The sequence below is a fragment of the Acinonyx jubatus genome, chromosome B4 (genome assembly GCF_027475565.1).
Source record: "Acinonyx jubatus isolate Ajub_Pintada_27869175 chromosome B4, VMU_Ajub_asm_v1.0, whole genome shotgun sequence".
Lineage (NCBI taxonomy): Eukaryota > Metazoa > Chordata > Mammalia > Carnivora > Felidae > Acinonyx > Acinonyx jubatus.
The window spans coordinates 23621526-23645596 of NC_069387.1; the positions used below are offsets into that span (position 1 = coordinate 23621526).

General features: G+C 38.5%; 1 protein-coding gene across 6 annotated transcripts in view; it reads left to right on the forward strand.

Moving 5' to 3' along the window:
- Positions 1-24071, forward strand: part of MYO3A (myosin IIIA) — a 239162-nt gene that overhangs the window by 29195 nt on the left and 185896 nt on the right. For all 6 annotated transcript variants that reach the window (XR_008299958.1, XM_027073673.2, XM_027073674.2 and 3 more), the window contains exons 4-5: positions 12826-12930; positions 13492-13591. Coding sequence is in view for 5 of the 6 variants with exons in the window: in XM_027073673.2 (XP_026929474.1) it covers positions 12826-12930; positions 13492-13591 (205 nt within the window). In the remaining variant the exon portion in view is untranslated. The remainder of the gene's footprint in view (positions 1-12825; positions 12931-13491; positions 13592-24071) is intronic.

The window sequence follows — 24071 nt, forward strand, 5'->3', positions numbered from 1 at the left end:
AGTTCTATCTCTTTGTTGATATCCTGTACTTGATGAGACATTGCCATCATACCATTCCTTACTTTTTAAAGCATGATTTCGTTTAATTCTCTGAACATGTTAATAAATCATGCCTTGAAGTCTTTGTCTGCTAAGTTCATCATCTGGGCTCTCTCATGAGCAGTTTCTGTTGCCTGCTCTTTTTCAGGTGTATGAGTGAAATTTTTCTGTTTCTTTGCATATCATAATTTTTTTGGTTGAAAAGTAGGCATTCTAGATTATAGGAATTCTGGATATTGATAAGGGTTGGGGGCTTATTTTTGTTGTTTGCTTGTTTGTGGTGACTTGGCTGAACTATTTTGGGGAAGTTTATCCCCCTTGGTAGGAAACCTCTGATGTTGCCTTGGGCATGTGAAGTCACCCTGGGATGGCAGTGGTTTTAACAATGCTTTCTTTCCCAGTCTCTTTCCCTGATCTTTCTATCAAGCAGTCTGTCTCTAATGGTTTAACACTCCGTTAATAGGTTCCACTAATTGCCAGCTGATTCCTCTATTGTTTTCAACAACATCCTGGGGCAAAAATTGCTTCCAGGTCTGATCTAATTAAATTCAGGCCTCTATGCGCAGATGCTTTTTGAGGCTAGTACTTGGGAGGTTTTTCTGACCCTAGGAGAGCTATTCTTAGCTGTTTCTTTCCTTGAATCTCTCTGCTAAGCTAGCTGGTCTGTGGTTACTTTCTTGTTATCATGGGGTTACCAGCTCCTTGTAATTACTGGAGCCTCCACTGTTTTCAAGAATACCCTTAGGCTTGGTCTTCCCCACTCTTACTCTCAAATAATATAAGGTCCAGCTTTGGCGCTCTCTATTTTTGTGGCCTGCCTCTTTCCCAGGGCAAAATATCTGAGCCACTCGTTGGAGCCGGCAGCATGTCTTGGGCAGTTGCCCACATCATCTTGTTTTATAAGCAGAGCTATGGATCAGAAAGGTGGACTCTGGTCTTCTCAGCCAGTTTTACAGCACAAGGTTGGGGAAGGGTAAGATATGCTGGTGGTCTGCCCCTCCTAAGAAGATACTGTAGACCTTGAATGGGAGCTGGCAAGAGACGACTCTATCTTCTTGGTGATACTCATTCGCCCAGAGTAGAGCTTTTATCTCTCTGACCTGGTGATAACAGGGTGGCTCAAGTGCCACACAGAATCTTGCTGTTCCTACCAAGATTTAGTTATGTTCTCAGATGTTTCTTCATTTGCTGTATGTCCTTACAACAGTTTCCAAAGACTTTAAATGGTTGTTTATTTTTATAATTTTTATTATAAAACATAATACAGGTATAGTTATTTCATGGGGAATATAGGTCCACAGAGTTCTTGGGAGGAAAAAAGTCTTATAAAATCTTTAAGAAAGAAAGAATGAGTCTTGTTGACTCATCTATAATGCCGGGATTATACTGACAAAAGAAGGCAAAGATGTTACAAGAAAAGAAAACCATAATCTGACATTCCACATGAACATATATGCAAACATCCTTCACAAAATATTAACAAATGCAGTAATATGTTAAAAAATGTTAATATATCATGACTAAATGGTACTTGTCCCTGTAATGCAAGTTAGCTAAAACTTAATGTGGTTAAACATTAAAATTCTCTGCATCAGAATTCACTCCATTAACAGAACCAAAAGGAAAAAAGTCATGAAAAACCTGTGCCAAAATTCAATACCTCTTTGTCATAAACACTCTCAGGACACCAGGAATAGATGGAAATTTTACCTAACAAAGTGGGTCTACCCAATTTTTTAAAAAGTGAGCAAAAATTTTAGACTCTTCACCAAAGCATATATATAAAATATGTTCAATATCTTTAGTAAAATTTAAATTAAAACCACAATCCACACTATAGCACATACCCACAAAATGACAAAATTACAGGCTGATCAAACTGAGTATTGGTGAGATTGTGGGACACGTTGAACTCCTGCATGTTGCTCAGGCAGTGTGAAATGGTGCAGCTATTTTGAAAACTGTACAGCAGTTTCTTATAACATTACACATCAACTTACCATATGACCCAAGTTTCACCTGTAGGCATTCACTAAAGACTAATGTCTATAGAAAGATTCAAACGTGAATGCTGATAGCACTTTCATAAAATGGGCAAAGGAAAGAGTAGAGTGAGTTTTAGAAAATACAAGTTTCTGCTTTTGTGGCCTCCCAAAGAATATGGTCAGACTAAGCAAATGGCCTTAGAGTATTCCCAGAATAAACAAAAAACAGTTTGAAGTCAGGAAGACTTGCCTGACCAAATATAATTCTTGTTAAAAAGCTATAGTTATTAATATAATGGATATTGTTGCAGCAAAAGCCAGGTAGATGAATGCAATGAATATAGAACCCAGAAACAGAGCCATAAAGGGGGAAAAAATTGAAAAGTAACAAAAGTCAGAAATACCAATTTTAGAAATTAGTAGTCTTTTTTAGAAATCTGAGTAAAAATATGCTCTCATAACAGTATAGACAGAATACGTGTAGAAAACATATAAAGGCTGTCTTTGGAAGTTAGTTGTAATGGTCTGTTTATAGAATCTCATCCCTTTTGACTTAGGTTGTTTTTTTAAATGTTTGACTATAGCCTGAATTGAATAGAGAATTCATTTTTAGTGCTGCTCCATTATTGAATTAGTGTAGCTCTAGTTCGAGAAAGTTATACCTCCATTTTTCTTGATTAAAGGACATTAAGGGCTTCTTACAGCATTGTGTTGCAAAACTATACTTAAAGGCTTCTCAGTCCCCCATTACAAATTCCCATTTTAGTCTATGTTGGCGATTTAAGAATTGCGTAGGCTAAATATGACATAGTTCATTCACCTGGATGCAATTCTTCTTAAAGGGAAACCTAAGGTCATTTTCTTATGTTTATCTTTAATGTTTATTTTTTTTAATGTTTATTTATTTTTGAGAGAGAAAGAGAAAGAGGCAGAGCACTAGCAGGGGAGGGGCAGAGTGAGAGGGAGACACCGAATCCAAAGCAGGCTTCAGGCTCTAAGCTGTCAGCCAGCACAAGAGCCTAACGCAGGACTGGAACCTATGGACTACAAGATTATTACCTGAGCTGAAGTCAAATGCTTAAACGACTCAGCCACCCAGGCACCCCAGGTCATTTTTTCATTTTTAAATGATCTATTGCCTAATAATTTCATCTGCATTTCATTTTATATATTTTAATCCTTCATAATCACTTAAAACAAACATAAGTTTAAAATTTTTTATTTTTGCTTTTCTTTTATAGGAAAGGCATTTTATACTAGTTGAGCACAAGTAAATTTCATCCAAGAGCATATTTGAAATTTCACTGATTCTAAATGAGAGTTTAGGAAATTCATGGTGGTGTTTCATTTTGAGCATCTCTAGGAAGAGTTCAACCACAAATTAATCTGTGGCCTATTGACATGTGGCACCTACAGTCTGTTTAATAATTTCCATGTTTGTTGTATTTGCCCTCTTCACCCACTGGACTTTCATTTTAACCTAACTTCTTAAAGTTTCATTCAGAAGACCCTTTTCTATTTTGGAAACTAAAGCACTGTTCCTGCTTCAGGCAGCAGCTAGAGATAAACTTTGCTAGTCCCTGCATGGAACATTTGCAGGAGACATTGGGTAGGGTCCAGAAAGAGGGAATTGTTCACATCCTTGGTTCTTTTCTGTCAACGTCCACGTGAAGCTTCACCCAGTAATTTCCCCTAACAGCAGACACAACCATAGTCAAGCAGAGCAACTAGCATACATTCAGTGAAGGGGAGGATTTTTGATTTAAAGATATTTCATCATTTATGACTTTTTCTGTCGTTAACCTCCTAAAAAATAAAATATTTGGAGGCGACTTTTTCTTCATTGTAAGTAATCTAACAAATAAAATGAATCAATGAATAAGTGGATAAAAAATGTGTGTCTCAAGCTATGTAAAATGGGAATTTTATGCCTTCAAAGGGCAAGTATCTAGATTTACACTGACTCCTTCTAACTTCTGGAGCTCTAAATACTAGAAGATAAAACATCTTAGGTACATATCTTTACAGAATAGATGCACAAAAGAAAAAGGCATTTTCCCTTTTCTCTCTGTTTCCCATCTCACATTACTTCCAGATAGAGAATGAGGTCTCCTGCTAAAAATACAGGAGAGTCTCTGTATTTGGGTGAAGTTCCATCTCTGATTTCATCATTGCTATCCATCCCTTTGCAATTTGATGTTGTTGGGTTTTTTGTTGTTGTTGTTTCTTTTTTTTCCTGGTTTATAAACAGGAGTCATTTTTGGTCTTTGTACTCTAGTCACCCCTGCCCTCTCATGATGAAGTTTGGGACCTTGGGAAAGTGAGGCACAGGTCAATATTGAAAACAGATCAGATGCTCCTCAGGAAGGGTGCTGATAGGAGATCCTGCTAGGCAGATGTAAGGGACAGTCCTGTCCCTCATCAGGAAGACTTCAAGATTCTCAACTTGAGGTGGATCATTAATAGCTGTCGTAAGGTCACACATATAATAGGCACTCCATCTTTGTTGTTAAAATGTACTATCTAAGCAGGCACTAATTATTTAATGAAACACGGGAAAATCAAAGATGATATGCAAATGGTTACATTGGGCATGGATTTGGGGCACCTGGGTGGCTCCGTCGGTTAAGCATCCAACTCTTGATTGCGGCTCAGGTCATGATCTCACGGTTTGTGGGTTCGAGCCCCATGTCAGGCTCTGTGCTGACATTGCGGAGCCTGCTTGGGATTCTCTCTCTGTCTCTGTCTCTCTCTCTCTCTCTCTCTGCCCACCCCCCTCAATGAAATAAAATAAACTTAAAAAGAATTGGGCATGGGTTTTAATGAAACTGAGGTATCAAAAATTAAACATTTTAAATTTAATTTTTTAATGTTTATTTTTGAGAGACAGAGACAGAGACAGAGCATGGGCCGGGAAGCGACAGAAAGAGGGAGACACAGAATCCGAAGCAGGCTCCAGGCTCTGAGCTGGCAGCACTACTAATGGCAGTTAGTATGTTTGATGTGCATACACTTACTATGGCCTCTTGTTCACTACTTCATTGCCTGGAAATGCTTGACTAAGTTTTTCCATATTGTTTACCTAGAATATAAAATGTGGGATTATATAGGAAAGGCATTTTATGCTAGTTGAACTAAAGTAGATTTCATCCAAGAGCATGTTCGAAATTTCGCAAATTCTGAAGGAGGATTTAGAAAAATCATGGTGTGATCTTACTTTGAGCACCTTTAGCAAGATTTCAACCACAAATTGGTATGTGGCTTGTTGATGTTTGGTACCTACAGTCTGTTTTAACTATTTCTTTTTGTGTCTTCACTGACTTTCTGTAAAGGTCTTAGAACATTGGCGCTCATGTCTTCTCACATTCTGGGGTGACTTTTATTGCTCTTTCTTTTTTAAGAGAGCAGCTCACATTTTAGCGTTGTGGAAAAACTGCATTTTAGTGTACAGTCTATTGTTAGGTTCCCTCTCCTGCAGGACAGTCCAGCTCAGTGGCCCTGCAGAATTAGGGTACAGTGGTCACAGCTGTTAGAATGAATGACGTTCTTTCTTTTTTAAACTTTAAGTTTTTTCCTGCTTTGGTTCTGATATGCATATTTTAAAAAATCCAGTGAACTTAAATAAAGTGATAGAAGGGAAATGACTCAATTATTATCTTGTAAGTCTCACAAATATTCTTCCTTCCATAGTAGTTGCAAATCTCACCCCAAGAACAGAATTTCAGGTTGGGGGATTGCATTCTAGCATTAAGATATAAGGCTATATGTGTACTTTCTTGATTCTTCAAAAACCTTTTTTTTTTTTTTTGGTAAAAGTTGTCTTTACAAAAGTACATTACATCTTGTGTATTTGTTTTGAGTCTGATTCTACTAAGAGGCTACATTTGCTCTTGGCAGTCTGTCTCATCTTTATTCGTTAAAAATTGAGTCAAACTTGGGGTGCCTGGGTGTCTCAGACAGTTAAGGTCCAACTCTTGGTTTCTGTTCAGGTCATGATCTCACGGTTCCCTGAGATCAAGCTCCACATTGGGCTCTGTGCTGACAGCGTGGAGCCTGCTTGGTATTCTCTCTCACTCTCTCTCTCTCTCTGCCCCTACCTTTCTTGCCCTGTCTCTCTCTCAAAATAAATAAACATTCTTAAAAAACAAAAACAAAAACTAAGTCAAACTTATTTTCAACACAATCTGTTCTAATTACCCTATTCTTCTGACTGCTTCTCTACTTAAAGTGACTTTAGCATTCTTCATGAAGTCTCAAAACAAGTTGTCTTTTAACCCCCTAGTATGTCAGCTAGTGCCTTGGGCTGTTTACCCTGCAAATTCCTTCATGAATCAGGTTTTCCTTACATAGCTCTTCCTCCAATTACTTGCCAACTTTCATAAAGTCATTTCTTTGCTTATTCATTTATTCATTGGGTTGATATTTATTGGATATGCCAAGTACTGCATTATATAATATAGCTCCTTGCAATAATTCTTTGCCTGTCACTGTCTTCTTATTCTCTCTTCCTGTAGCTCTGCCTGATCCCTTTTCAAATATAGAGTAACCTGACTGGTACTAGAAGAGCTCTTTCTTTTGAGCCCTCAGGAACTCTTTATTGATGACAAGGAACTTCCCACATTTTTGCTAACATCACATTTGCATATGAAGTGCTTGTATTAAGTACAGAATATCCTAGCATTTCCTAAATATTAAGAAATAGGAGTTGTATTTTTCTTTTGATTCATAATTTGAGGATTTTGGTGGACTTTCAAAATCTAACCCACCTTGAAAGCTTTCTTTCTTTCTTTCTTTCTTTTTTTAACTTTTTTAAATGTTTATATACTTTTGAGAGGGAGAGAGAAAGAGAAGCAGAGTGCAAGCAGGGGAGGCACAGAGAGGGAGAGAGACACAGAATCCGAAGCAGGCTCCAGGCTCTGAGCTGTCAGCACAGAGCCCGACGCGGGGCTCGAACTCACGGACTGTGAGATCATGACCTGAGCTGCAGTAGGAAGCTTAACCAACTGAGCCACCCAGGTGTCCCTCTTTCTTTCTTTTTTTTTTTAAGTTTACTTATTTATTTTTAAAAAGAGAGAGAGAGTGTGAGCAGGGAAGGGGCAGAGAGAGAGGGAAAGAGAGAATCCCAAACAAGCTCCATACCATCAGTGCAGAGCCTGATGTGGGGCTGGATCTCACCAACCGTGAGATCATGGCCTGAGCAGAAATCAAGAGCCAGACACTTAATCTATTGAGTTACCCAAGTGCCCTGAAAAAATTATTTTTTTTAACTTTTAGCCATTAATTGTAATTTGTCATTTTTTTTAAAGTTTACTTATTAATTTTGAGAGAGTGTGTGTGCACAAGCAGGGAAGGGTCATAAAGAGAGGAAGAGAGAGAATTCTAAACAAGCTCCACACTGTCAGCACGGAGCTTAATGTGGGGCTTGATCCCATGAACTGTGAGATCATGGCCTGAGCCAAAATCAAGAATCTGACACTCAACCAACCGAGTCATCAGTAGTCCTGTGGTCATCTTTAAAAAACTTTTGGTTATTCTAGTTTCATTTCCTATTGTTAAGAGTTTCAACCAATAAATGGTCACTCTTTTTCAAATGCTTTATAAAATAATGTTATTGAAACTATTGTGTTACTCAATTTGTTTATAGCTCTATCTTTTGAGATGCTGATTCTGAATATCATCTAGAAGAGTAAATGTGCAAAAAGAGCCTAGAAATTTTGGGGAGATAGTAAGAGGTGACTTCTTTTATTTGATAAACCAACTCTAAAGCTGCAGGCTTTAAAACAGTTTGATACATGACAAGAATAGATCAGAGGAATTTTATTGATAATCTAGAGAAAGACCCCAGGTATTCACAGGAATCCAGTATACAGTAATGATGATATCTCATATGGTAGCAGACTATCTGTATGGAACAAACTAAATATTACACATTTAAAACATTGTAAGTGAATTAAAGATCAAAATATGTTAAAATGATAAAATCGTAAAAGACAACAGAAAAGTATGGTAATGATGTTAGTTTAGAAAAAAGCCTTTCTTCTGAGCATGACCCAGTAAAACCAAAAAGGTGATAAATTTGAATCTCCTCCCACCCCAAGGATACTTCTTTTTCCAAAAGACACTGTAATGAAAGTAAATACACCAAAACAACCTGGAGGAAACTGTTGTTAACATACACTAAGGCAGATTCTATCCTGTCTTTAGACATTTTTCTTTTTTCCGTTCCGACTTGATATGATCAGTCTATCTGTGGTACTTGCTCATTATTAGTTTCCCATATGACTACAATTACATAATCTTGGTAATTGTTTTTTCATCTCTTGAATGCAGAGTTGTTCAGTCTTGGAGCTCTTGTGGGGGGGACTGATTGTGGGTGGAGGGGATTATCCAGTACAATGTTCGGTATTTAGTAGCCCCCTGACCTCTAGATGCTAGTAGCAGCTTCACGCCTAGTCCTAACAATCAAAAATATGTCCACACGTTACCCAGTGTCCCCTTGGAGCAAAATTGTCCCGTTTGAAAACTGCTGGTCTGATGGTATTTCAAGCCTATTGGGAGCCAAAGCTGCCCCTGTCATCTCCGACCTGCTTTAATATCTGTCTCCATGCTTTGCATGTAGTAATAATTCAATAAATATTTGTTGAATATAAAGGGATAAATAATGATTCTTTTAAAAATTTCTTCTTAACCAGAAATACTATTACAAGGAAAACATATATATCAAAAATATTTTCTGTGTTCATACTTCACTCATATTAAAATGTATTGGATATAAAATGCAAATGTGAGTAGAATAGTTCCTGAGAAGATACTATAAGGGGCTTATCATAACAGATTAATTTTGTATGCTCCTTCGTTATTATTTTAGGACCTTTTCACATCTTTTGTGGAGCAGTTCTAGGTTTGTGGAAAAATTGAGTGAAAAGTACAGAAAGTTACCATAAATTCCCTGCCCCCCAGTTTTCCCTATTATTGATATCTTGTGTTAGTATGGTTCACTTGTTACAGTTGATGGGCTAATAACGATACTTTTTTTTTTTAATGTTTATTTACTTTTGAGAGAGAGAGACAGAGACAGAGCATGAGCCGGGGAGGGACAGAGCGAGAGGGAGACGCAGAATCTGAAGCAGGCCCAGGCTCTGAGCTGTCAGCACAGAGCCCAACGCGGGGCTCAAACCCACAAACCGTGAGATCATGATCTGAGCCGAAGTCAGATGCTTAACTGACTGAGCCACCCAGGCATCCCACGATACATTATTCTTAACTAAGGTCCATAATTTACATTAGCGTTCATTCTTTGTGTTGTGCATTTTATGAATTTTAGAAAGACTTCGTTTTTTAAGAGTAATTTAAATTCATAGAAAAATTGAGAGAAAGGTACAGAGATTTTCCATATAACCCCTACCCCACACGTTCATACCTTCCCCCATTATCAATACCCAGCACCAGAACTGGTACATATCTTACAATTGGTAAACCAACACTGGCACATCACTGTTGCCCAAAGCCCATAGTTTGTATTAGGGTTTACTCTTGGTGTTGCACATTTATGAATTTTGACACATATGTAATAACTGTATCCACAATTGCTGTATAATACAGACTTGCTGCACAGTCCTAAAAATCCTCTGTGCTCCATGTTTTCATCTCCCCTCCTCTTCCCTCAGCCTTCATTAACCTTTGATCTTTTTACTGTCTCCATAGTGTTTCCTTTTCCGGGATGTCATATAGTTTGGAATCATACAGTATGTATAGTCTTTTCAGATTAGCTTCTTTCACTTAACAGTATGCATTTAAGATTCCCTGATTCTTGGTGTTGGCAACTAGATTTTAAGCTCAATTCAGAGTCAGATTTTCTTTTTCTTGGACATTTTTGACTAACAGAAAAACGTACTGTAATAATTGGTCATCCATGTATAATCTGTATCACACCATGAATAAAAATTAAATAAAAATACAGACCTACCTATGTAAACCCTAAACTATAAAATTTCCTACAGAAAATACAGGAGAAAAATTTTGTGACCTTGGAATAGGCAAAGGCTTTTTTAAATAACACAAGAATCAGATTCTATAATATTTTAAGAATGATAAATTTTGAATTTCTGCTCTTCAAAAGACTCTTGAAAGGACAAGCCACAGACTGAGAGAAAATATTTGCAAAACACCTGATAAGGGACTTGTATCAAAAAAATATAAAGAGCTCTCAAAAATCAGTAATAAGAAAATAAGCAACCAATAAAAAATGAACAAAAAATGGGATACTTCACTGAGGAAAGTAAGTGGATAGCATAAATGAGCACATGATGTTGATGGTCAACATCATTAGTTATTAGGAAAATCCAAATTAAAACTATAATGAGATAACACTGCCATTTAAAACGGCTTTAGAAAACCTCTTATTAATATCTGCTGGCAAGGATGGAGGGCAAGGATGGAATTCTCATGCACTGGTAGTAGGAATGTGGAACGGAATAGCTACCTTGAAAAATAGTTTGGCAGATGCTTAAAAGGTGAAACACGTGACCCATAGGACTCAACAATTCCCTGTCTTAGGTACTTACCTAAGAGAAATGAAAGTATATTCATATATGAGCCTATATGCAATGTTTATAGTGGTTTTGCTCATAATTGCCCCAAACTGGAAACACCTCAAATGTCTTTTAGTCACTGAATGAATAAACAAATAGTGGCTTATCTTTTCGTTGGAATACTCAGCATTAAAAAAGGAGTGAACAACATTTAAACATTAGAAAACAAATCTTCAACAACAGAAATGAATTTCAGATTCATTAGGCAAAGTCAAAGTAGCCAGGATGGGGGCACCTGGGTGGCTCAGTCGGTTGAGCGTCCGACTTCGGCTCAGGTCACGATCTCGCGGTCCGTGAGTTCGAGCCCCGCGTCGGGCTCTGGGCTGATGGCTCAGAGCCTGGAGCCTGCTTCTGATTGTGTCTCCCTCTCTCTCTGCCCCTCCCCGTTCATGCTCTGTCTCAAAAATAAATAAATGTTAAAAGTAGCCAGGATGAATGGGCTGCGTACCTTATGATTCAGTTTCTGTGACGGTCTTGCAAAGTTGATACCACAGGGACAGAAAACAGATGAATGATTTCCAGGGGCTGGTGAGGGGTTTGACTACAAAGAAACATGAGGGAAGATTTTTAGGTCCTGGATTTGTTCTGTACCTTGATTGTGGTAGTGGTTATGTGACTAATGCACTTGTCAAAACTCAGAATTACAGCTCAATTAGGTAAATTTTATTGTATGTAAATTATACCTCAGTATACTTTACTTTAAAAAACAAAGTGAAGTGTATATTATGAAGAATCCTGTATTCTAAACTTTCCTAGATGGGAAAAACAACTGTTTCAAATAAAAATTGACTCTAGAAAGTAAAATTTGAACTGCTTAGTGTGAATTACATAATTACATTAGTTCTTCCTGTATTTCATTTTTCATTTTATTTCCTGCACATTGTTTAGGGTTCCTTTATCCATTCCAGCTCTAACATTCCAGCTATTTATTCTTGGATTAATGTAATAGTCAACCCCAGAAGAAGCAGCCAAAGAGGAGCCACACTTTAGAGAAATTGGAAAAGACATTTAGTCTCCCCACAGTGATTTTTAGACATTTACAACAGGTAGAAGAGGAGGCCAGAAAGTTCAGGGTAAGGGGCAAGGAGACCATGGACAAGAGCCCCAGAGGAGAGTCAGGGCTGAAGGTAGAGGCTAGACAGTCAGAGATTAAGGGATCAAGTACTCATGGAGGTCCAAGCTTCATTGGGACCATTACCTAATTGTCTCTTCTCTCCGATTCCAATGCTTATATTGGTATTTCTCTGTTCTGCAAATCTGCAGCTCCTTTGAAAGTTTTCTGTGGGATTTAATGTTCCCTAACTTTGGAGAACCTGCATGTGAAAAATCCCCCTTTTTTCCTAGATTTCACTACTTTTGGGGAGGAGAGAGGAGTGGGGGGAGGGAGGAAGGTAAAAAACCTGAGAACCATGGTATTTAAAACAGCTTTCTGAAATGTTACCTGTAGTCCTTATTTTAATGCTTTCTGAAATTTTGTCAGGAAGGGGGCATGTTTTTAAATTAATGCATATATAAAATAGTATATAGCCTTGTAAGTGAGGTCATAGAATCTTACTGCACTTTTAATTAAACTATCAGAAATCAAGAATACTTTTTAAGCCCTAGATCCTAAAATTTGAGACTAATTTGTAGAATCATGATTCTCTTTTTTTTTTAAGTTTATTTACTTATTTATTTTGAGGGGGTGGGGAGAGACAGAAAAAGAGGGAGAATCTCAGTCTGACAGTGCAGAGCCCATACAGGGCTTGAACTCATGAAACTGTGAGGTCATGACCAGAGCCGAAATCTAGTGTCAGATGCTTAACCAACCGAGCCACCCAAGTGCCCCTAAAATTATGATTCATTTCATTTATGAAGCCATAAAGATGATGAGAGTAATCATTTGAAACAAAAAAAAAGGGAACAGTTTTATTTAAAAAAACATTTTTATTCTATTTTTTTAAGTTTATTTATTTTGAGAGAGAGAGAGCACACACATGTGGGGCAGAGAGGGAGAGAGAGAGAATCTCAAGCAGGCTCTGCACTGTCAGCACAGAGCCCAGTGTGGGGCTTGAATTCATGACCTGAGCCTAAATCAGTAGTCAGACGCTTAACCAACTAAGCCCCCCAGGTGCCCTGGAACAATTTTAAAAAATGTTTTTAGAAAACTTTTTATAACAAGGACTTAAAATGTCATATCCATCTTAATATCTTTGAATGTTCCTTCATAGCTGTGCAATGGAGGATCAGTGACAGATCTCGTGAAGGGTTTTCTGAAGAAGGGCAAAAGAATGAGTGAGCCCATAATTGCCTATATTTTACGTGAAGCACTATTGGTAAGGCAATTTAAATTGTTTGTGCATTAATTATGAGGCAGTTCTAGTTAAATAAAAAATGTGGATCCTATTTTTAGGAAAATACCGGTACATTTGTATTTGTTGATGCAAGAGTATATGCAAAATCTGAAATGTTTAACATAACTAATTATTTGTTAGAAATCTACCCTCCTTGTGTGTCAACAGAACCTGGAGTTCTGATATCCTAAGTATATTTCTGAAACTGATTATGATGAAGGTAGATAATGTGTATTTTTTTTAATAATAGGTTTATATTTGCTATTGTTTAAAGTAAGTGTATGGAATGTTTCTTCTATTGAGATCAACACGTTTTTGATAAAGTATCTGATAAGAGCTAAGGAAGGCATGCTCTGCTTTATGAATTTTTATAAAATCCAAAGTGGAAATGACATACTTTGGTTTCACTAATTCAGTGTGGAACATTTTAATGTGAATTTTAACAAATATTTCCTATTGATTTTGCACAAATGCATCCATCCGAAAAATGTTACTTTTGTTTGATGCTTTCTTTAAAGTCACTGTATATTTCTCACCTTTTAGGGACTTCAGCATTTGCATAACAACAAAACTATCCACCGAGATGTAAAAGGAAATAACATTCTGTTGACCACTGAAGGTGGAGTTAAACTTGTAGATTTTGGTAAGTTTGTTTTGAAATGCATGGGTTTGATAAATGATTTGATCATTTTCCATTACCCTCGCTTTCTAGGCATTGAAAGTGGAGAAAAACAGTGTCCTATTGAGGTAAGAAAGTACAGAGATTCTTTATAAATTTGGCCAGTGAAGATTCCCAGAAGAAAGAATGACTTCTTTCAAGTCAAGCCATAACACCGCTGTAGCGGTATGTGTGGTTGATTCTCAAAAATAGATAGCACTCCAGGGGCGCTTGGCTGGCTCAGTTGGTTGAGTGTCCGGCTCTTGATTTTGGGCCAGGTCACGATCTTGCGGTTCATAGGATCGAACCCCAAGTCAGGCTGCGGGCTGCATGTTAACAGCATGGAGCCTGCTTGGGATTCTTTCCTCCCTTTCTCTCTGTACCTCTCTTGCTTGTGCCCGTGCTCCCTTTCTCTCACTCTCTAAAATAAATAATTAAACGTGAAAAAAAGTAAAAAATAAATAAAATAGCATTCCAAATAATTGCACTAAGCCTAAGTGGTAGTCCCACGGCCCTTAGTATTACTTTACAAATGGGCATGTGCCTGAATACAGGATTTTGAGAAATGAGGAGGAAACTTCAAAGGTCTCCGGGAAAATAGTTTCGATCCTAAGAAGGAAGCACAAGGAAAGATGGTCTCTTTCTTCCTTGGGACCCTCTCTGTCTTACTGCCATGCCTGAACCTGCTGCAGCCACCTTGCTCTGTCCTGAGGTGCTCCATCATCCCAAGTGGAAAGCCACCCTGGAAAAGGCAGAGCTGAGAGATGGGAAGAATGAGAGTCCTTGATATAATTGAGCCACTAATTCAACAGATTCTGGAGCCTGCCCCATCAAAGGACCTTTTGTCATGTGAGATAATAAATTTCCATATTTACTCAGCCAAATGGGTTTCTGTGTCATAGCCAAAGGCACCATAGCTGATCCTCCCACATTTGTCTGGGGAGTTATTTACCAGTGTGACAGTGCCCTTCCACACCTCCTATCATTGGATCCCTACGAGTGCACTGCTCCTGGGAAGGTGGGCGACATTATTCTAGGACATCTCAGTGTCCTTCAGTCACCTTCCCCTCCCCTTTCCCTCACTCTGGCTGGGGAAGGTATCTCTCCTTGTGCTTCTGTACCCTATATATTTCTCCCTGTGTTTGTGTTTACAACTTGTGCCTGAAGTGGAAAGCAACAACAAAATCCTTTTCATTGCTCCATAGAAAGAGCCAGTCTCTTCGGTCGTGAAAGAAAAACTTAGTCAACCAGTAGCTTTGAGAAATGCAGACTTCCTGGGATACCCTCCAAAGTAGTCTAGATTTCAAACATATACCGATATAATTAATAAGGTGGCCTTTTGTACGATATCTTTGTAAATAATCATAAGTTGGGAAGCTGACAAAATATGGGCTTTGGTTTTAGATTAATTGGCTTATGGACTTTACTTTCAGCAGCAATTAGAAAAGAGGGCCAGTTGCCTCTTCAATGTGTTCCCAGTGTTGGATACTAAAATGCTATTATTTGCATGTAAGAGAATTCTTCTGTGTCTATCCTCCATGGTAAGAGGACGTGGATTCAGTTTGCCTAAAATGATGTGTAGATTTTCGTATGAATTCAAACCTGAGGATGGCATGCATGGTGAAACTTCTCAAAGGCAGAGGAGTAAGATGTGGTGAGCATTAAGCCAAAAAAGGATGTCCTCATTCAGTGTTTAAATAAGATTTAGGGAAGGCTGAGACTGGGAGCAAAGTGTTTGAGAATACATTTTATTTGAATTTCTCACCTCACAAAATACATATTAAGCTCGTTATGGCTTCTGCAGATCTGTGCATGGGGGGCTTCCAGTCCTCAAAATGTCCGAATGGAGCTCCACCACCTCATCCATCCCCAGAAGTCTGCTTCATATCAAGAGTTCCTTGTCTTGGAAAAAGTCACTAGCCCTTTTTTGTTGCTTAAGTCGGAAACCTTTGGCTCATCTGGAGTCTTCCTTTGTCTACCTCTCACATCTACAACTAGTCCCAAAGCTCTGTCTCTATTACATACATCCCCAGACTCCATCTTTCTTGCTTCTCTCTTGTCCTAGCCATCATCTCCGACTTGACCTCCTGCGGTTATACTTTTCTGAATTCCTTGCATCCAGTCTTCCTTCCTTCCTCCCCTACTCTTTTCCTTCCTTCCTTCCTTCTTCCTTCCTCCCTCTCTCCTTCCTTCCTTCCTTCCTTCCTTCCTTCCTTCCTTCCTTCCTTCCTTCTTCCTTCCTTCCTTCCTTCCTTCCTTCCTTCCTTCCTTCCTTCCTCCTTCCTTCCTTCCTTCCTTCCTTCCTTCCTTCCTTCCTGTCCCTTCTCCACACTGCAGCCAGAGGGACCCCTATCAGAAAGCATAGCTGATCCTGGCACTGTCTTGCTCATCAGTGGCTTCCACTAGCCCTTGGGTAAGCCTTTGCCTTATGATTCTCTGTGCTGGCACAGAGTAAGTACTTCATGAGGTACCTTCTCTTGCTATGATCCAGGTCAGTTTCTTTCAGTTTCTTAAATGCGCCACACTCTTGCTCAGTCGGGGCTCTTACACTTGTGACTGAGTACTTTGAAATATCTTAACATGTTTTTACTCTTTACCTGTCCAAGAACATTATCTTCACTCCAGTCTACCTGAGGCATCTCTCTATCTGGGGGGAAGATTAAGCTTTGTTCCAGAGGAAATGCAAGAAAATGACTGGAGTAATATTCAGTTTTTAGCATTCAAAAAGAGGAATTTGTAGCAAGACCCAGGATATCTCTTGAGAAAGGTCTATGTAAATTGTTTTATCTTCTCTTTAGAGGGTTTCACACAAGAGAGAAAAGAAAGAAGAGACCCTTTCCAATTCTAGGGTGATGGTGGAAAGATGAAGCAGAGAAGGAGACCAGGAGAGTGAGATGAGCTTTAAAAAAGTGAAGATGACAATGAGGGCAGATAAAAGCTCTCACCTGCACACTCCCCACCATTTGCATCCACGCTACGGAGAGGCCATTGCTGCAGACTGAGCTGAGCCATGTCCTTGTCGTTTACACATGGAGGTGTAAAGTGATTATGTAGGGGAAGTACTCAAATTGAGCTTCCCCAACTCTTCCCTTAGTTTCCAGAAACCCAAAAGTCACTGAGAATCTGTCTGGGGAGTTCCTAGAGGGGTTGCTTAGTCTGGGCAGTGAGGCACAGAGCAGATCACCTGAGCCAGGTCTGATTAGGAGTCACAGCCAGAGCTCAGAGTGTTCTCAGCTCCAGCCAAAGCCAACCTGAGCCTTCGTCTGCTCAGAGGAACCACAGGAAGCCCTGCCAGTATGAGGAGAGTGGACCATGAGCTCACCCGATGCCAGTGCCGGCATGGGAGGCCAGTAGGGCACCTAGCAGCCAGGCAGACACACAGGCAAATGGCCCCAGAGGCCAGAGACCTACATACCAAAGACCCTCCCTCTTCTCCTTTCCACAAGGTCTTATAAGCCATCCCTCATCCTGTACACATGGTACCATCTTCAGGAGGGAGGAAGGAGGAGGAATGCCATCTGAGAGATGGAACAGGCACTTTTATCCAACAGAGACTGAGCTCTATCTAAAAGGACTTTATGGGTTTATTAATTCTGAGTAAGCTTTACTGCCCTCCCAGCCAATAGATAGGGACACAGGGAGGGGCCATAATAGAAGCAAAAGGAATTGTATTTTAGTATAGGGTGATTCCATTTTGTGACCAGTTGCGGACATGATGCTTTCCCTACATAGAAACCTCTCTTCACTCCTGCACCTAGCTAACTTCTGTTTGCCTGGCTGAGTACCTCCCACCACCCATACTTTGTTTAGACAACCAATTGTCACCCTTGATTGTAATCATAATTTAATTTGACTACCTTTCCTACTAAGCTATAAGCTTCATGATGACATGGTATCTCTTTGGTCTAGCACTTTGTCCCTAGAGTCAAGCATGGTACTGGCCCCTTGAACATGCTCAGTAAATACTGTCAAATGAATGATGAGAGGCAGGATTTTTCCATACAGTTGTGTGACCTTGAGAAAGTCAGTTACAATCTCCAAGGACATCAAAATGGTCATCTACAAGTATGAGAAATAACAGGCTCTACCTCATATGGTTGATTGCTGTGAAGAATAAACAGCATGATACAGGCAACCTACTTAGTATAATTATAGATACTTTATAATTTAAAAAATTTGAGGTATTACCATTATCATGAAATAGTATTCTTACTTAGCCCCTAGCTCAGTGTTGTATACATAGTAGGTACTTGATAAATAGTAAATAAATACTTTAAAAAAAAACAGTTGCTAAATACTGGAAATATGAGTTCCCAAAATAGCTTCTTTCTGTTTCCAAAAAAAGTAGCCCTTTGCTAGAGTAAATTTGGTGTTACTTTAAATATCAAGCTACTTAATTATACTAAAAGAAAGATTCAGTTTGCTGATGCTAGTTATAAATATAGCCTTTAAGAAAAACCTTTGGTTTTTTTGTTAAATGGATTTTTAAAAAAATTTTTTTAATGTTTATTTTTGAGAGAGAGAGAGAGAGACAGAGCATAAGCAGGGGAGGGGCAGAGAGAGAGGGAACACATAATGCAAAGCAGGCTCCAGGCTCTGAGTTGTCAGCACAGAGCCCAACGCGGGGCTCGAACCCATACACCACAAGATCATGACCTGAGCCAAAGTCGGACACTTAACTGACTGAGCCACCCAGGTGCCCCTTAAATGAGCCAAAGTCAGATGCTTAACTGACTGAGCCACCCAGGTGCCCCTTAAATGGATATGTTTCTACAAAAATTCCCTAGACACCTCGGAAAGTAAAAAGACAAGGGAGCTTGTAAACATTATTAATGAAATACATTAGCAGTCCCTGGTATATAATCAATCAATAAATAATATGATCCCCCAGGAGGTAAACTCCTTTAGGCAAATCAACTAATGTCTGAAAAAGCAGTTCTTATGTGGACTAGAAAATGCAGGAGAGACTAAATGTAAAGGGCAGTTCTCAGTTCTCATTTCTATGGATTTCTCTCTGGGGAGCTTCACTTCTAATAGGATAGTTAACATTTCAATAAAAAAGTGCAGAATGTACTTCTTGTGATTTATTTAGACATTGTTCTTATGACAGAATATTTTATGGCTTTCAATCTCTTATTACCCACATGCCCAATTTTAGACCAAATCCCCAATGAGTAATGTAGGTCAAAGAGAAGTTGTGATTTTTGTTAATAACCCACTTTTAGCATCAAGTGAGGCAGTTATACCTGAACTTAAAAGCTGTGAAGTTCCTCTTATTCCTTCCTTTATTCCCAAAAAAATCAGAATAAAAGCCATTAGGTGGGACTGAACAAGCACAAGAGAGCAGGGTACAGCTCAGCATGAGGTTTGAGCCTAGTGTGGTGAGAAAGACATCCACGCTGGGAGGGTGGTGGTAATGGAGTTCAGTTGGAGAGGAGTGTGAGTCCCTGGGTGGGACAAGGAGAACATCTGTCTAGGGAGATGATGACGACCCTACTTCAGGTTATTAGAGCCCAAGCTAGGTAAGAAAGACATCTGTGTAGGGGTCGAGATGGAGACAAGACATTGTTACATAAAGGGGGATTAATACCATCAGGAAATATAATGTGTACAAACGGAGCCAGGTTTCTTACTGTTAGAGAGAAGAATTACAAATATGGAAAGGAAGAAAACTAAACCCAGTAGTGTTAGATTGGAATTGGAGGTATCATTTTGAATGCATGGTTTTCAATATATATAGACAAATATAAAAATAAATATAATGGAATGTGCATGTGGGACGTGTGTGTGTGTGTGTGTGTGTGTGTGTGTGTAGGTGTATACATGTTATTTAGGTATTTCTACTAAGAGGGCTTGCAAACGTTGATGTACCAAGAACAAGCCCATCAAGCACTTACCTTTTGGTTTCTAAATACAGTTCTCAATTAAGAGGAAGCCAGGATTCTTAGAGAAAGACTGATTTTAATGGCTATACAAGGTGAACATGGAACTTAATGTGCTCAAAAGGAAGGAAATGTTAAAAGAATAATGGTAACATGTCAAAAGAACACAGAAGCCAAATTGAAGGAATTCTCACTGAGCAAATCTGGGAAAATTTTAGCATCAAAATAATGATAATAATGACGGTAATGATGGTAACTCATTGAATAAAATAGAAATCCATTAATCCACACTTGCATACTTAGATATATAAATAAATGAATGGAAAGAAGCAAAAGCTTTTCTTGCAGAAGAATAGCAACTAATAAATATAGAAGGGATAGTGAAATTTTTAAAATGATCATTTGGAAATCGTCATAGCAATAATTAATTCATCCCAAAACTTCAGTGGGTCCTAAACTAGTGTGTTAAGTTTTGATTAGAAATAGGATATTTACATAGTCTCAAAAGATTTCATAAAATACTTAATTACAAAAGAAAAAGAGACACTTTCAGGACAAAACATAAGCAGTTGATCAAAGTGAGTACAACTAGTAATGGAACAAGTGAAAATCACATACCATCTGGTAAGATCACAGTCATATACCATCAGTATCACTTCCATGATGTTCCTGACAAAACTATAATTGTGAGGGAAATCCAAATTCAGGAACATTCTGCAAAGCAACTGGCCTGACGTTAAAAAGTGTCAAGGTCATAAAATTCAAGCAAAGATTAAAGAACTCCAGATTGAAGGAGACTTAAGAGACATGACAGCTAAATGCAACACATGGTCCTGGGCTGGATTCTTTTGTTGTGGGGATGGACATATTTGGGACAATTGATGAATCTTCAATAGGGAAAATAGATTAGATGGTAGAAATGTATCAGTGTTAACTTCCTGATCTTATTAGTTGTACAGTGGGTGTGTAGGGGAATGTCTTTGTAGCAATCACTAAACTGTTAGGGTGTGGAGGGGCATCATGTGGCCAACTTAACTCTTTAAATGGTTCAAGAGAAAAGTTTTTTTGAACTTCTCTTACCAATTTTTCTCTAGTGTTGAAATTATAGCAAAAAACATTTTAAACTATGGAGTAGAGCTGGAGATTTAGCATGGAAGTCTTGATGTTTATGTACGTGTGTGTGTGTATATACGTATATATATATATATGTAAAGATATATATATGTAAAGATATAATATGTCTAAAGATATATATGTGTATGTATATAAACATGTGTGTTGGTAGTTGGATGTTATGAATCTTGAAAATTTGAGAACTAGTGCTTTATAGAATGAAATAATATATGGGAAAAATAACTAGGGGGAAGAGCCATTTTTGAAAGTTGGCAGAGCTTTAGAATTTTCATACATATACTAAAAATTAATATTTCATTCAGATGGAATTTATTATTTTAAAAATATTTAATGTTTATTTTTGAGAGAGAGAGCGAGAGCAGGGAGAGGCAGAGAAAGAGGGGGACAGAGGATCCAAAGTAGACTCTGCACTGAGAGCAGAGAGCCCAGTGTGGGGCTCGAACTAACAAACTGTGAGATCATGACCTGAGCTGAAGTTGATGCTTAACCAACTGAGCCACCCAGGCACCCCAGATAGAATTTATTTGAAAGAAAAGACATTTGTAATTCTTTTATTATCTATAACAGAACCATGAATAAATGGTCTGTTTCCAGCTGAACCTGTAGGCTCAAGTATTCCAAACTAAACATTTTCCAAAGTTGAATTAAAGTTTTTTTTTTTAAGTGTATTTATTTTGAGAGGGAGAGAGACAGCACAAGTTGGGGAGGGGCAGAGAGAGAGAGGGAGACAGAATCCCAAGCAGGCTCCACACTGTTAGCCTAGAGCCCAGTGCAAGGCTCGAACTCATGAAACTATGAGATCATAAAACCAAAAGTCAGATGCTTAACTGACTGAGCCCTAATTAAAATTTTTTTAATGTTTAATTTGGGGGGGGGGGAGAGAGTGTGTGTGTACATGCAAATGGAAGAGGGACAGAGAGAGGGGGACAGAGGATCCAAAGTGGGCTTCATGCCAACATGAAAGAATCAATGTGGGGCTCAAACTCATGAACAGTGAGAGCATGACCTGAGCTGTGGTTGGACACTCAACCAACTGAACCATCCAAGCCCCTCAAAGTTGAATTAAGCTATTCAACATCATAGATTACATTTGAACTAAGCTTTTCAACATTATGGATTACGTTGTATGTTTCAGTCAAGGGTCTTTTAGTTGTAAGGACAAGAAAAACAAACTAGCTTCAAAAAAGAGTAAGATACAAAAGGTAATCTCATAGATAGGAAGAACAGGGGGGACTGAAACCAACAGAAGAATGGAAGGCAAGAACCACAATCAGTTGCTGCCTCTTGCTATGTCACTGGAGAAACCAAATCTGTCCTTTCTGTTCTCTGTGGTTGTCTACAGACCAGGCTCTGGAGTTTTCATGTTGCCCATCAAGGCTATTTACTCAAATAGCAGCCTCAACCTTCTCAGCCTATATGACGTGTGGGTCCAGTAGGAATAGATAACCTACCTGGACTTTTAGCACCCCAAGTCAAAAGGAATTTGGAGTGGGAGAAGAAGCTCAGTTGGACAAGCTGGGTCAGATACCTTTCTTTGATCCTGTTAGCCATGACCAGGGAAAGAGTCTTAAGCAAGCCTGCCTGAACCTTCCCATTTTGCAAGTAACTGTGAATACAGAAAGATTTTCTTTTAAGAGCATTATGGAAAAGGAAGGACAAAGATATTTTCTAAATATACTAGACAATATGGTTTCTTATTGATGTGCACTGCCTTATATTCTGAGAGATGGTCAGAATTTTAATTTGTTGAAGTTAAATTACATGAAGCATAACCTAGAAATTCTATCATGAAGTCAAGAATGGATTTCAGAAAAGGGCACCTGGGTGGCTCAGTCAGTTAAGTGTCTGACTCTTGATTTTTGCTTAGGTCATCATCTTGTGGTTCATGAGTTCAAGACCCATGTGGGACTCTGTCTTCCTCTCCCTCTGTCCCTCCCCCACTCACTCTCTATGTCTCTCTAAAAATAAAAATAAACTTAAAAAAAAGAATGGATTTCAGATGTTTTGAAAGAGCTCTTATTTGGTAATTGAGAAAACTTTGTATCTAGAGATTTACCCAACACAAAAGCAAACTAATTACCTCAATGCAGCTATAGAAATTTTAATAAAAGTACCAAGTCTGCCTTTCCATGGAGTGATGAATTTAGGTCAATCAAAGAGGACTTCCTTATATTTTTTTAAGAATCACCTCTTTTCTCTCTCAGTTTTTCTTATTATAGAGTATGTGACTTGGACTAAAATTACATGGCCTTCGTCTGCAGCTCTAATATTTAAATTCCTGAAAAGCTCCAAGCAAAAAGATTTTTATTGGGGAGGAGGGCAGGGGAAGGGAGGAGACAGGCTAATGGGAGAGGTGATTGGGGATAAAAGGGAATGAAAAAATAAGAGATCAGTGATGATAATGCACCATACATGAGGAATATTCTATATACAGTTGTCCCTTGAACAACACCGGTCCACTTATACATGGATTATTTTCAATACAGTACAGTACTGTGAATGTATTTTCTTTACGATTTTCTTAATAACATTTTCTTTTCTCTACCTTACTCTGTAGTATGAATACAGTATATAATATATATGATCCAGAAAATGTGTGGTAATCAACCGTTTATGTTATTGGTAAATTTTCTAGTCAACAGCGGGCCATTAGTAGTTAAGTTTTTGGAAAGTCAAAAGTATATGCATACTTTCAACTGTGGGGGTTGGGGGTTGGCACTCCTAGGCCCCATGTTCAAGGGTCAACTGTATTCAACTCTCTATAACTGAGGTCCAGTATTATACATATACACACATGCAAGGTCAAACATAATTAAATTGCACAGATCTAGGTACATGGTTTTATGTTCAAAGCCAAGGAGAGTGCAGTAAGCAGGTGTGGTCTTGATGTCTTTAGAGAAAGCACTACATAATCTCCATTATAAGATATGAGCTGAGTATTAAAGGGAAAGATTTAGTGCCAGGTAGACTGGAGAGAGGACAGATTTCCAAAGGAAATCACATCAGTATGGATAGGAGTAGTGATTGCACAGAATCACTTACCTTGTGTCATCTTATAGACTCACTGAAAGCTAAAGCTGGAGGTAACCTTGAATGTCATTTGGTATATTAAATACAAGAATGTCAGGAGATTTTTAATATTCGTATATGCAACACATAATGTGAATATGAATTTCCTGATGAGAAAGTATAACGTTTTCACAAAACTAAATAATTTGTGACCCAAAAGTCATAAAGAATTATTGACTTATCCTAGTCTCCTGAATTAATAATGAGAAAACAAAAGCTTGGGCCCACTGTGAGATGGATCTGAACTGAACCTCATTGCTCACTTGACGTCTATTTGATCCCTATTCTGACTGGTGGAGCACAGTGATATTTGGGGTCTCCTGGAATAAGTGCCAGTTCAGAGGTGGCATCTAGCAATCCCAGAAAAGTCTGATTATTTC